We start from the raw sequence: 15,570 nt of genomic DNA, 5'->3' as shown, positions 1-15,570 counted from the left end.
GTTAACTGACTCCAAGAGCAGGAAGTCGCACTCTCGTCTCTCAGATAGGGAAGCGCAAAAAGAGGAGTGATCAGTGAGGTGTCATAAATATATTCCATTACAACAACAATGGCACAACGGACGGTATGACAAAGTCGTTTTGGTAACACTAGCTAGGTAATCACTTTCCTAGTTCTGGCGCTTTTTCGTAGGAGACTCCCTGCAAAGAAGCGTGAGAAGTTATTATTAGGGAGAAATGGCGGACGGCGGAGGCTTCGAGTTGGGTGATGTTGTCGACCCACCCATTGCGCCGAATATCATCTGTCCCCTTGTCACCGTTTCTGACCTACCCAGCCCGACAGCTGCAGGTAAAACACAACACGTTGAATGTTTACACTGTTCTTACCACCTATCTGTGCAAGAGAATACAGCTGCATTAGCGTTATTGTGAGAAACTAGATTTATTCTCAGTAAGCTGGCTGGGCTATTTGTGGTTACAATTTGCGTTGCATACGCCGGCGTAATTACGCAAACTATACCATGTTAGTGAACTATATCGATTTGTGAGGCCCTTTATCACTTAATTTATTCGTAATTCACTATACTATCCAGGTAATGTGTACATCAATGACACATTAAGTCAATATGTGCATGCATGGATGGTGTGTAATTTATTTATAGTCGCTATGCAACCCAGTGGTAGTGGAAATGCTAGGCAAATCAGTTAGCACAGCATCATCTCATCTGGGTATTTGGAGCTTTTAGCTTTGCTCTTTCTCATCCAGGCCGTAACCTGAAGGAATGGCTGCAGGAGCAGTTTAATAAAAAGCCTGAAGAGCAGAGTGAGGACGCGCTGCTCCACAACGCTGCTTACGTAGGAGACCTGGATACTCTAAGGAACCTGCTGCAGGAGGACAGCTTCAGAGAGTGAGTGAAGGAGCGAGGCCACTGGGCCTTACTGCACACTCTCTACCCCCATCTCCAACCAGTTTTGCACCCTTCTCACTTCCCACATGAATGTGAATATCCTATGCACACACTGTATTTAGCAAAGTCTGAAAGCCACTATCTTACCCCTTTCATATCCAACACAGTCATATGCAAGATGTAGGCCTATTGCAAGAAAATCCCTTCCACCCTTCTGTATCTCTCTTTAGTTTGTGTGTGTGTAGGTTGGAAACACTTTTTAGGATACGCCACCATCGGCAATACCGCCCCTTTATTTAACAGCGTTCTGAGTGTTAAAATAGTCTACTACAACTGGTATGAGTTCTGAGCGAACATCTCCTATTGGCTGTCAGGCGGATCAACGAGAAGTCTGTATGGTGCTGTGGTTGGCTGCCCTGCACCCCTCTGCGCATCGCTGCCACAGCCGGTCAAGGGGCCTGTGTGGCCTACCTGATAGGCCAGGGGGCCACGGTGGACCTAGTGGATGTGAAGGGTCAGACGGCACTCTACGTGGCGGTGGTCAACGGACACCTGGACTGTGTGACCATCCTCCTGGAAGCTGGAGCTGACCCCAACGGCAGCCGCCACCACCGCAGCACTCCCGTCTATCACGCTGCACGGGTAGGCAGGGTGGACATACTCCAAGAGCTCATCAGGTGAGTGCTTTAACTTTCCATGCCAATTTAGTTGATTGAATTGGATGGAATGAAGGAGGCTATAATGGCTATAGGAGGGGTCATCTGCTAGTGTTTGTTGATTGAATTGCCTTGGACCAATAATGGAATCAGGGCTCATTTTTCTTGGCAAAGGAAGAAAACCAATATATTCTGGGAAAAAACTATTGTTTTATTACACAATTATTCTCCATTACTTTTGTGTTATTGTCTGATTGATCAGTGTTGTTCTCTGTTCATAACATGTATATCACCATGGTCGTGTTCATTAGGGCACGCAATGGAAAACGCGAAAATTAGCTTTTCTTATTGGACAGTCAGGTAGGCCCTGCCTGTTTGTCAATATTTTCTTCCCCCTATGGTGCCTAATCAACACGACCCATCTCTCCAGGTTCCATGCCGACGTGGATGTGGACCACCAGCTGGGCGCCAGGCCCCCGTTTGGTGCGGCCCGCACCCTCACCACACTGGTGGTGTGCCCGCTCTACATCAGCGCCGCCTACCGCCACCTCCACTGCTTCAGCCTGCTCCTGGCGGCCGGCGCCCAGCCGGACTACAACTACAACGGACCAGTGAGCCGCGAAGCGCTAGCAAAGGGTTTGGCCTCCTGCCTGCTGGATGCGGTGCTGAGACACGGCTGTGAGGCGGCGTTCGTCAGACTGCTGCTAGACCACGGTGCCGAGCCCAGCCTGGTACCCTGGGAGCAGCCCCACCAAGGGGGAGCGACCGCCGGGGGCCGAGAGAGGGTTGACCCCGAAGCCCTGCAGCTCTACTTGGAGGCCAGGAGTGAGTAGAGTTCCAACCTTCACACAGCACCATTATATTTACATTTTAGTCACTTGACCGACACTCTTATCTAGAGCCATGAGGCGCTATGATGTGGAAAGTCACAGAAATAATAATGGTAGTAGTGGGTTGTGTGTATGAAGAGCATCTTTATGTGTTTGTGTCTATTTGACTGTCGCCTTATGAGTTTATTGCAAGCTTACCTTCGCAACATGGCAGAAGTGTTTATCTGAAAAGGGTGAATGTACATACATATACATCCAAGATGGCGTAGCAGTGCAGACGTGGTTTGTTGTCCTCTCGTGTACTTTTGTATTTTTCGTCTTTTTTTGTACATATTTCAATTTATTTTCAATCTCTTTTCCATTTTTAAATTAAATATACCTTCCGGTAACCCACCTGACCCAATGTGACACGGACCTGCTTTTTTTTAGACCTTACTTGCACATCATCATCTGCCCATCGATCACTCCAGTGTTAATTTGCTAAACTGTAATTACTTCGCTACTATGGCCTATTTATTGCCTTACCTCTTCACGCCATTTGCACACACTGTATATAGACTTCCTTTTTATTCTATTGTGTTATTGACTGTATGTTTTGTTTATTCCATGTGTAACTCTGTGTTGTTGTTTCTGTCACACTGCTTTGCTTTATCTTGGCCAGGTCGCAGTTGTAAATGAGAACTTGTTCTCAACTAGCTTACCTGGTTAAATAAAGGTAAAATAAATAAACACTGTAACAGCGACATACATTGAACACATCACAAATATGAAATTAACACTTGCCGATACCTTTGCGATCATTGACATTAAACTAAATGTATTTGAAGAGTTTAGTTCCATAACACTATATATCCATCGTTTAGCTGGAATGAAATATTTGTATTCTGTATATTTGACTGTGGATATATGGTTGTCTCATCTAAATGACCCAAATGTAAATATTTTACATTCATCTCATATCACTCTATTGATTTATTGTTTTATATTGATGTCACAAATGTATCATTTGTACAGTTCTTTATAAAAAAAAACCAATGAAGTTATCACATTTTACTGTGTAAAACCCATCACTAGTACTTATTCCTCCGAGAGTGAGGTGGATTTATAGCATTTTGCAACAAAACATGATTATTTGTCTCTCTGAAATGAAACCATCAAGTGGTTGATTTCAATCAAATACAGTGCATTCGAAAGTATTCAGACCCCTTGACTTTTTCCACATTTTGTTACATTATAGCCTTATTCTAAAATTGATTTAAAAAAGAAAATGTAATCCTCATCAATCTACACACAATACCCAGTAATGACATAGCGAAAACAGGTTTTTAGAATTTTTACAAATGTATTAAAAATGAAAAACAGATACCTTATTTACATAAGTATTCAGACCTTTTGCTATAAGACTCAAAACTGAGCTCAGGTGCATCCTGTTTCCAGTGATCATCCTTGAGATGTTTGACAACTTGATTGGAGTCCACCTGTGGTAAATTCAATTGATTGGACATGATTTGTAAAGGCACACACCTGTCTATATAAGGTCCCACTGTTGACAGTGCATGTCAGAGCAAAAACCAAGCCATGAGGTTGAAGGAATGGTCCGTAGAGCTCCGAGACAGGATTGTGTCGAGGTACAGATCTGCGGAAGGGTACCAGCGTTGAAGGTCCCCAAGAACACAGTCGCCACCATGATTCTTAAATGGAAGAAGTTTGGAACTACCAAGACTATTCCTAGACCTGGCTGCCCGGCCTAACTGAGCAATCGGGGGAGAAGGGGCTTGGTCAGGGAGGTGACCAAGAACCCGATGGTCACTCTGACAAAGCTCTAGAGTTCCTCTGTGGAGATGGGAGGCCTTTATGATAGATTGCCCAGACGTAAGCCACTCCTCAGGAAAAAGCACATGACAGCCCCCTTGGAGTTTGCCAAAAGGCACATCAGATCATGAGAAACAAGATTCTCTGGTCTGATGAAACCAAGATTGAACTCTTTGGCCTGAATGACAAGCGCCACGTCTGGAGGAAACCTGGTACCATCCCTACGGTAAAGCGTGGTGGTGGCAGCATCATGCTGGCGGGATGTTTTTCAGTGGAATGGACTAAGAGACTAGTCAGGATTGAGGCAAAGATGAACGGAGCAAAGTACAGAGAGATCCTTGATGGAAACCTGCTCCAGAGCGCTCAGGACCTCCGACTGTGGATAAGGTTAACCTTCCAACAGCACAACGACCCTACGCACACAGCCAAGACAATGCTGGAGTGACTTCGGGACAAGTCTCTGAATGTCCTTGAGTGGCCCAGCCAGAGCCCAGACTTGAACGTGATTGAAGAGAGACCTGAAAATAGCTGTGCAGCGACGCGCTATGCTGTAATCACTTCCGAAGGTTCTTCAACAAAGTACTGAGTAAAGGGTCTGAATACATATGTATGTTATATTTCAGTTTTTTTGCACAAATTTATACAAACCTGTTTTTGCTTTGTCATTATGGGGTAATGTGTGTAGATTGAGGGGGAAACAACTATTTCATCCATTTTAGAATAAGGCTGTAACATAACAAAATGTGAAAAAAGTCCAGGGGTTTGAATTACTTTCCAACGGCACTGTTACATCTCTGTCATTGAACAACCCCATGCCACATCTCTTTCATAAGTTCTTCAAAAAAAATAACAGCTAATTTACAAACATTTCTGAAAATGGATATATAGGGTTTGGAATTAAACTCTTAATTTACGTTACTTCTTGATTAATTTATTTTTTTACATAACTAGCCTCGTTGAGAACCCCAGGCTTTCCCTAATCAGGAAAGCCTGGGGAAGTCAATGGTAGAAAGTGTCTAAAAAGGGTTGGAGACCCAGTGTAAATCAGTGACTCCCGGCAACACGTCAAACCCATCAACGACCTTGCTTGGGCAGAGTTCCAAAGTATATGTAGTATATGCCATTTAGCGGACGCTTTTATCCAAAGCGACTTACAGTCATGTGTGCATACATTCTACGTATGGGTGGTCCCGGGAATTGAACCCACTACCCTGGCGTTACAAGCGCCATGCTCTACCAACTGAGCTACAGAAGGACCACTAGCGAGAGAAAATATGCTCTGACATCGTAGTGAGAAATTTCCCACTCACAGTCTCATACAGTATGTTGCCTGACTATAATATTTTATCTTGAAACGTTAATAAATACCTACTGTGTTCATTTTGGCATGTCTAGAATATCCATGGTAATGTGCGTAGACCGCAGACTAACTAACAAAGAATTGGTAGCTAACTAGCTACCCACAAACATAGATTATTATGTTACAAGCTTGCGATGACTTTATGTAGTCATCTTGTTTAATCTCTATTGGTCAAAAGGTAATACAGTAGCACGGGAGTGCGGACTGCTTCTCAAATGTACATTTTCATGCGTTCTCCACACTCGTCCTCACACGAACCTTCGAAATAAAACGTCCTCGGAGTGACGCATGTCAAAACACGCAGCACCCAATCTACGGGCATGTGGGGTGGGAGGGGGGTTCTTGAAATGTACATTAAATGCAGCGCTCCAATCTAGCTGTTTCGGCAAACATACAAACATCTTCAGACTTCCAAAGGAGCGGCGTGACGACAACGTGATTTGGAGGTATGGAAACACGAGACTATTACATTACATCTACACACAATATTTGACATATCTGGTGGAGCGTGTCTTTAGCCATGGTGGCATCATACTGCAGCCTCATCGTGCACAAATGACTGACAGACTTTTATCGAATTTGGTCTTTTGCAAATGCAATGCATCATAGGCCCTGAGATAAGAGAAAAAATGTAACTGTTTATGCATTACACACACACACACACACACAAACACACGTAGTCTCCATGTTCAGGTTTTATCTCCCAACTTTGGGATCTGTATTTTATCTCTCAGACATTCAGGCCAGTGTTCAAATTGTAGACCTACTTGAAGTTCAGTAGCAGTTGTTTTGATGTACCTTTTAATAAATGATTGTAACTTTATGGCAGGATTGTTTTAGGTGTCTAAAATATATCTGGATAGAGACAGAGAGCACTACAATATTTTTGTGTTTGTTGTCATATTGATGTATTTCCATGGAATTATAACGTTTATTTGTAAAGTAATAAATATATATATATTTTTAAAAGCATGATGTGTAAATGTAATATACTAACTATTACTCTTCTTAAAAATATGAAATGGTATTACATTTTGTGATGAGCACATTATGACTTGTTTAGGACTCAAAACTCAAAAGTTTAGGACTTGAGACTTGACTTGGGACTTGCCTTTCTTGACTTGGGACTTGAATGCTAAGACTTGAGACTTACTTGTGACTTGTAAAACAATGACTGCTATCAACATCTGCATTGCTTGCTGTTTGGGGTTTTAGGCTGGGTTTCTGTATAGCACTTTGACATCTGCTGATGTAAAAAGGACTTTGATTGATATCACATCTATCAGATTACTTCCTTGAAATTTCATGACTTTCTTACTTCTATGAAATTAGACAAACTGCTAGAGGAAGCTAATCTCGGATCCATGGACCTACCGGAAAATGGTGTATGTTTTAAAAAAACATTTTTTTTTTACATATGGAACTGCTGACAGGTCAGCAAAGTTTTGCATAGTTTGCACTAGCCATAAAATTAAATGGAACATAAACCACGTTTCCATCCACAGTTTTTTATGAGAGTAAAGCCATACCGTATAATCATAAAAAATAAAATTAACACACCAGCTGTGATGAAAAGAGGAATTTTCTGAACAATTGTATAAATGCTGACAGATAATTTGTTCGTTCAACATGTTGGGATCTTTTTGTGTTGGTAAAATGAATTATGCAAGAAATCGAGGTGGAAACGCCTTTATGCACAAATATTGATATAATAACCATCATATCGAAAGTAAACTTTTCAGTAAATATTGATTGCCGCTTGACAAATACAAATAATATCCATAATAATCTCATCATGACTAGCCTATACCCACACTGTACAGTATCTGCTGTTGGCTAGAGCGCACATGCCACGTCCAGCGTGGGCACATTTGCGAATTAACGTGACAGTTTTTGTGACAAAACTATGAGTAGAGTGGAAAATGCAATGGAAACACATTGCACTTCAGATTTTTATTCGGTACATGTTTTTGGGTGCACTACATCACCACGCGTTGATTTTTATTCGGTACATGTTTTTGGGTGCACTACATCACCACGCGTTGATTTTTATTCGGTACATGTTTTTGGGTGCACTACATCACCACGCGTTGATTTTTATTCTGTACATGTTTTTGGGTGCACTACATCACCACGCGTTGATTTTTATCCGGTACATGTTTTTGGGGCACTACATCACCACGTTGATGTACATTTTTGGGTGCACTACATCACCACGCGTTGATTTTTATCCGGTACATGTTTTTGGGTGCACTACATCACCACGCGTTGATTTTTATCCGGTACATGTTTTTGGGTGCACTACATCACCACGCGTTGATTTTTATCCGGTACATGTTTTTGGGTGCACTACATCACCACGCGTTGATTTTTATCCGGTACATGTTTTTGGGTGCACTACATCACCACGTGTTGATTTTTATCCGCACATCACACATTTTTTGGGGGGTGTAAACACCACTGGTGAGAAAATGCACTTATTTTCTATATGCAGATTTTAGAATATTCACATCTGTTGTCAATTGGATGGAAATATGTATGACATTCATGTAGGCTACTACCATGCGCCTTTGGAAGAGTTTTGTAGATTTATATGATATTTTCTCATAATTGCCATCAGATTATTGTTGATGTGTATCATTCAAGTTTAATGGAAAATGTGATGTCAGACTGTTAAAATGTGTCTTTATCCTGTTGATAACAAATCCTTCCTTCTTTTTTTCCCCCAGGATGTCCTCATAGGCTGACCTACCAATGTCGGATCAGTATTAGGAAAGTGATGGGGAAGCATCGGCTAAAACACATCCCTTCTCTACCGCTCCCGGACCCCATTCAGAACTTCCTGCTTCACCAGAACTGACTCTGGCAGGCCTTGCCTTTGATTATCGTTATGCTATTATGAACAGTGACGGACTTACCATTAGGCAGAAGAGGCGATTGCCTCAGGCTTTCACATCATAATCAAGGGGCCTCATGAGCTGGGCATAATTTAAACAAATAAAACTAGTCATCTTTTTGTTTATTTCTCAGCTTGGGCTGTTGAGGCCCCTTGATTTCTCAGCTTGGCCCCTTGATTTCTCAGCTTGGGCTGTTGAGCCCCCCACATTCTCTGCTCAAAGGCTGGACTGCTCAGTAGCTTGGTTCAGCAGCAGCAAAATCAGCAGGAAGCTTCAAAGTTGCAAACGAAATGGGGAAGGGTTTCTTTGCCTGGTAATGAGGCCACATGGTTGTCAAAAATACCTCCCAAAAAGTAAATGAATCCATATAGCTGAAGAATAATAGATCAACAATTTATTTCTATACAAATACACTACGTGTATGAAACATTAGGAACACCATCTCTTTCCATGAGAAGGTGAATCCAGGTGAAAGCTATGACCCTATATTGATGTCATTTTTAAAATCCACTTCAAACAGTGTAGATGAAGGGCAGGAGATGGGTTAAAAAAATACTTTTACACCTTGGGACGTGGATTGTGAATGGGCAAGACAAAAGATTGAAGTGTCTTTGCGGGGTATGGTAATGTAGTTGATGGCAGGCGCACCGGTCTGAGTGTATCAAGAACTGCAACGCTGCTGGGTTTTACTCGCTCAACAGTTTCCCATGTGTATCAAGAATACACATGGGAAACACCCAAAGGACACCCAGCCAACTTGACACAACTGCGGGAAGCATTGGAATCAAAATGGTCCAGCAGCCCTGTGGATCGCTTTCGACACCATGTAGAGTCCATGCCCTCACGAATTGAGGCTACTCTGAGGGCAAAAGTGGGTGCAACTCAATACTAGGAAGGTGTTCCTAATGTTTTGTACACTCAGTGTACAGTGCATCAGAAACATTGTTTATTGCTTGTTTGCTGTGACAAAGCCTCCATTCTCTGTATGAGTCTGTATGAGTTGCTTCTTGACTTATTTGCATACCTTCCACATAATTGCAATAATTCCAAAAACATATTTATTTTCTATTTTCTCTGTATTATGGCTTTCTGTACCACCTACAAAGTGATCTGCAACTAAAGCAATGTCTGTTTCCCCCTTCTTCCCGTCTTTTTGCAGAACAAGAGAGCGCTATCATTGATCTTTCTCGCACCCGCTTCCAATTTCATTTACTTTGGAAAGCACGTCTTTGCCTGCCATTAGTCCTGTTTATACCTGGCACTAACATGGGTCTTGTGTCCTGATCTTGTTCAAATGTACATTTGAATGCTTTCTCCACACTCCTCAGTTCACAATGCATCTTTTAACCCCTGTAAATCTATGCTGTTGGGGGGGGGGTCATACAATGGCTCATATAGCTATTTGATTTTTAATTTTAGGAACCCTTTAGGTATAAAAAATATATATATATATATATATATTAGAACCAAAAAAAAAGATAAAATATATAATTTTGCGTTTACTACTCTAGCCTATAGAAACGGATTGAATAACATTCATAAATGCCAAAAAATACAAGAAAAAATGAAATAGGGAACAAGGAATTATAAGGGAACAAGGATTATAAGGAAGCTCAGGATATATATATATATATTTTACACATTTAACCCCCTTTTTGGGAAGGTACAAAACTACCCCAATACTTCCATTAATAAACAAAAATTAAAAACGGTACCGGTAACCTTATGACGAGTCCCGTGACAAAGCTGGGGAACGCCATCTTTTCCATAGAGTGGTCATAATAGTTTGGAGTCTATAGACGTTTTCACGAGAAGAACGATTTTCAGGATGACTCATAGTCTGACAAATATAGCTGTAGCTCGGCAGCCTTCCACAGCAGATGCCATAGGTGGCCTTCTCTAGCTTAAACTGATGAATTTGGATGGGGATTTTTTTATTATGTTATTTAGAGGTCATCATGCGGGCATATTGATGAGACTATGGCGACAAGTGAATAAACCGCCCCTACCCTCTTTGTTCTATTGGCGAATGTGCAATCGCTGGAGAATGAACTGGACAAGCTTTGTTGGAGACTGTCCTATCAACGGGACATTAAGAAATGCATTTTACTATGCTTTTCAAAGTCATGGCTAAACAAAGACATGGATGATATACAGTTGGCTGGGTTTTACATGCATTGACAGGACAGAACAACAGCACCCGGTAAGATCCTTGGGGGTGGGGTGTGTCTCTTTGTCAACAAAGTGCTTCTACACCTGCATTGCTTGCTGTTTGGGGTTTTAGGCTGGGTTTCTGTACAGCACTTTGAGATATCAGCTGATGTACGAAGGGCTATTTAAATAAAATTTGATTGATTGAAAGACTGGTGCGCAATCTTCAATATTAAGGAAGTCTCGAGGTTCTGCTCAACCCGAGTTAGAATACATCATGATAAGCTGTAGACCATACTATTTACCAAGAGAGTTTTCATCTATTTTTCGTAGCAGTCTATTTACCACCACAAACCGATGCTGGCACTAAGACCGCACTCAACAAGCTGTAAAAGGCTATAAGCAAACAAGAAAATGCTCATCCAGAGACGATGCTCCTAGTGGCCGGTGATTTTAATTAAGGAAAACTGAAATCCGATTTACATTGAGGAGTTTACCACAATGCCATTGTCCCCACAGTGACAGTACATACATATCCCAATCAGAAGCCATGGATTACAGGTAACATCCGCATTGAGCTAAAGGCTAGAGCTGCCGCCTTCAAGGAGCAGGACACTAATCCGGGCGCTTATAAGAAATCCTGCTATGCTCTCCGATGAACCATCAAACAGGCAAAGCATCAATACAGGGCAGAGATCAAATCCTACTACACCTGCTTTGATGCTTGTCGGATGTGGCAGGGCGTGCAAACTATCACGAATTACAAAACTAACGCAACTGACGCAAGCCTACCAGACGAGCTAAATGCCTTCTATGTTTGCTTCGAGTCTAGCAACACTGAACCATGCCTGAGAGCACCAGCTGTTTCGGGTGACTGTATGATCACGCTCTCCGTAGCCGATGTGACTAAGACCTTCAAACAGGTGGTCATTCACAAGGTGGATTACCGGTACGCGTACTCCGAGCATGTGCTGGCCAGCTGGCAAGACTCTTCACTGACATTTTCAACCTCTCCCTGACCCTGCCTGTCTGTAATACCTACATGCAGACTACCATAGTCCCTGTGCCCAAGAATGCCATGGTAACCTGTCTAAATAACTACCTCCCTGTAGAACTCACACCTGTAGCCATGAAATGTTTTGAAAGGCTGGTCATGGCTCACATCAACACCATCATCCCAGAAACCCTGGACCAACCCTAATTTGCATAATGCCCAACCAGATCCACAGATGATGCAATCTCTTGCACTCCACACTGCCCTCTCCCACCTGGACAAAAGGAAGACATACCTACGCAAGAATGCTGTTGACTGCATTGACTACAGCTCAGCTTTCAACACCATAGTGCCCTCCAAGCTCATCACTAAGCTAAGGTCCCTGGGACTGGACACCTCCCTCTGCAACTGGATCCTGGACTTCCTGACGGGCCACCCAGGTGGTGAGGGTAGGCAACAACACATCTGCCACACTGACCCTCAACACGGGGCCCCTCAGGGGTGCGTGCTTAGTCCCCTCCTGTACTCTCTGTTCACCCACGACTGCCTGGCCAGGCACGACTCCAACACCGTCATCAAGTTTGCCGATGACACGCGGTGGTGTGCCTGATCACCAACGACGATGGGTAGGAGGCCAGAGACCTGTCAGTGTGGTGCCAGAACAACAACCTTTCCCTCAATGTGAGCAAGACAAAGGAGCTTATTTTGCACTACAGGAACTGGAGGGCCGAACACATTGACAGAGCTGTAGTGGAGCGGGTCGAGAGCTTAAATTTCCTCGGTGTCCACATCGCTAAGGACCTAACATGGTCCAAAGCGCTACAGAGGTTAGTGCGTATAGCCCAGTACATCACTGGGGTGGAACTCCCTGCCATCCAGGATCTCTATAACAGGCGGTGTCACCCAAGTCATAGACTGTTCTCTCTGCTAAACCACAGAAAACGGTACCCGAGCGCTAAGTCTGGGACCAAAAGGCTACTGAACATTTTCTACCCCCAAGCAATAAGACATAGCTACCCGGACTATCTGCATTGACCCTTTTTGCACAAACTCTTTTCGACTCTATGCACACACAACTGGACTTTACCCACAAACTCACACATACTTACACTGACACTCCAACCTATATAAACACACACTCATAACATGTACACACAGGCACACATTCGCCACACACACACTTACATGCTTACACACTCATCACATATGCTGCTGCTGCTACTGTCTAGTATCTAGCCCGTTGCCTATTCACTTTACCTCTACCTATATGTACATATCTACCTCAATTTCCTAGTATCCCTACACATCGACTCGGTACTGGTACCCCATGTATAAAAGCTATCATTGCATTGTGTATTTATTCCTCAGGTACATTTTTTTAAATTGTATTCTGCTTTGTTGGGAAGGGCCCGTAAGTCAGCATTTAACCGGTAGTCTACAGCTGTTGCTTACAAAGCATGTGACAATTCAAATTCACCAATCTTAACTGTTGGCTAATCCACTGAGCTTAGAACCATCTTTGTCCAAAAGCATTTCAGCATCGACCCTTCCAGTCTGAGTAGAAGACATTACAACAGGAAGCACAAGCTAAGTGCTGAGTCGTGTGTTATAAATATACCATAATGTTGATTGGCATTGAACTGAAGAAACAGACTGGGGCAGCTGCCCACAGCTTTAGCTACAGACTTCTGGGCAAATATCAAGATGAAATCCATCGCTAAAAATAGGCCTTGGATATAATGGAAGGCTCCTTTGAGCTTTGGGGAAGACGTCTGCGAAGATTCCCATGATGCTTTATGTCCAGTTCACCAACAATCCCTGGATGTGACTGGAGCTTTGGCGTACAGTATGTTCCTGGATGCTGTGACAGTGAAAACCACATCTTGTTGGAGTTGTAAACAACTCAGTAGGGGGAAAAAAGCAGGGCCTGGGAACTGTTGGACGAGCCAGTGGTACTGGAGAACAGCAGCACTGTAGAGACCAGGGATTCTTGGTCCAGCTGGTCTGGCCAAGGAGGGAGGAGAAGGGCTCTCTAACACTCAGACGCACACATTCAGAACCTCTCTTTACTCCTGTATTTGGAGGTATATTCCACAGTCAGTCCCCAAAGTTGGGATTAGTTCCATTACTGTTCACAACCCATTTCTCTGAAGTCTAATCCTTTCTCACAGCGTGCGCTGTATCACTGTAGCAATCACAGACTTTGGAGAACAGTACTGCGGCAGTTCCATTTAGGCTATTGGAGGTCAAGGTGGAACCCCAGTCTTTTTCATGTTGTTTACACCTATCCGGTCCAACAAAACGTGTTAGCCACAAGACTCATAGGGCAATGGAACTGAGCCACGGTAGACTCTGAAGCCGGCTCAGAGGGACAGCACTAATGTAGCAATGCCTCTCATTTCCTCAATTCATCAGTGGAACTGGAGGGGAGCCACTAAGCTGCCTGCCACAAGCCCCACATGAGAGGCTGAGGAGCAGGCAGTCTCCCTGGACCTCTACCCTCCTGGCTCACACTGCAGTTAAACAACATTTGTATTTTCTTTTGTTTATGCCATTTGTCTGACGGAAAAACACGCTACAGATTGTACTGAGGAATGAAACAGTGCTATGGTTGGCTAGACAGTGCATTTGTGTCCATTGTCCTGTCCTGTGTACAAATGTTCTTCAATGCCATGCTGTGTGAATGGAGGTCATAAAATGTCTGAAAACATGAAGGTATTGTTTGAAAGAGGTTTAAGAGCGCGACGCATTTGAGCTCTAGATGGCGTGGCAGTCTGTCTTTCTCTCTCTCTTGCACTCCGTCTCCTCAAGGGGAGGGGAGCAGCTGGAAACCTCAGTATCTGTGTGAGTGCTCCTTCTCCTCCTCATATGTCATTCAACCAAGTCTCTCAATAACAGGGCATATACACACACAGACACACGTAGATAAGCTGCTGTGCACTATGTTAGAGGAACGTTTGTGAGGAATGGACAGTTGTCAAACCAATATCCTTCTGTGGTGAGTTTCCATTGCAAGGAGGTGCTTCAATGGTTTTGAACCCTTACCCCCCCAAGGTTTCAGCACAAACACACACACACACAATCAGACATATCTGGATTCATCAGCTCATGTAATAAGGGCCGAATTATTGCCGTTTTCTTTTCTACATTGTACTTACTTGATCAATTATCACTGATTGGCCAGTGAGTTCACGCATTTGGTTTCCCAGGTCTGAACACGGTGTGATTAATGGCCCCCTGACTTCAGTCCCGTTTTCTTATCCTATCAAACAACTTGTGAATGTTCTATTATGTTGTCTATTTTATTGTGTTATATTGTTTATTCTATCATTTATTTGTGCCACAAACTGCAATTGAAATCGGGTCTATCTGCAAATAACACCACGGTGTTCTGTTGTTATTTGACACGCAAGAGATGTTAACTGTTTTGTGGCCCACTTTTCAAGATGGCTTTTCTTCATGGAATGACCACACCACTTACCTATGTTAAGTAGGAAACTGGAATTAAGCTTGCTTCCAAGTGTGTGCGCACATGCACACTTTTGTGTGTGAGAAAGAGTAACTTTCTGTTCTTATTGTGAGCAAAAACAGCTGCAAGTTGTTAGGTCCACACAATCTTTTTGTCTACCTCTTTATCGAGACTCCTTTTTACTTGCAGTTACACTGGCATTTTACCCTGTCTGTAATTGCCATGCACCTTTGTTTGTATGATCTCATACCTAAGACTTTCCAGCACTCTTACTTTCCTCAAACGAACACACTGATTTCTGCTGTGTTTATTTCACATCACACGAACAACAGACAAGTGCATGTTTCCAATACTTGACATTTAGATCCAAGAAAAGTCGAGCTGTATACATAAAAAGCCAGGAGGCCAACTTGATTCACTCACACGAACAGAAGACTGTCACGAAATCAAATATGAATGATTTACGGTCCAAGAGAAACAGCGTTTTCTGTTTGT

At 43.0% G+C, this 15,570-nt stretch overlaps 1 protein-coding gene across 1 annotated transcript; it reads left to right on the top strand.

The window, feature by feature from the left end:
- On the top strand, nt 1–10,824 carry asb1 (ankyrin repeat and SOCS box containing 1). The gene is made up of 5 exons (XM_035773166.2): nt 1–347; nt 765–906; nt 1,281–1,583; nt 1,993–2,387; nt 8,294–10,824. Exons 1-5 carry the CDS (start codon nt 236–238, stop codon nt 8,422–8,424), a joined length of 1,083 nt encoding a protein of 360 aa, XP_035629059.1. The 5' UTR covers nt 1–235; the 3' UTR covers nt 8,425–10,824.
- The last annotated feature ends 4,746 nt before the right edge of the window (nt 10,825–15,570 follow it).

The sequence above is a fragment of the Oncorhynchus keta genome, chromosome 7 (genome assembly GCF_023373465.1).
Source record: "Oncorhynchus keta strain PuntledgeMale-10-30-2019 chromosome 7, Oket_V2, whole genome shotgun sequence".
NCBI classification, from domain to species: Eukaryota; Metazoa; Chordata; class Actinopteri; order Salmoniformes; family Salmonidae; genus Oncorhynchus; species Oncorhynchus keta.
This window is presented reverse-complemented; position numbering and strand designations above follow the sequence as displayed.

Excerpts from the sequence above, each read along its gene's own strand:
- asb1 (XM_035773166.2), top strand. The coding sequence starts at position 236 with ATGGCGGACGGCGGAGGCTTCGAGTTGGGTGATGTTGTCGACCCACCC. Across the intron at positions 348-764 it reads ACCCAGCCCGACAGCTGCAG|GCCGTAACCTGAAGGAATGG; the intron begins GTAAAACACAAC and ends TTTCTCATCCAG. Across the intron at positions 2,388-8,293 it reads GCTCTACTTGGAGGCCAGGA|GATGTCCTCATAGGCTGACC; the intron begins GTGAGTAGAGTT and ends TTTTTCCCCCAG.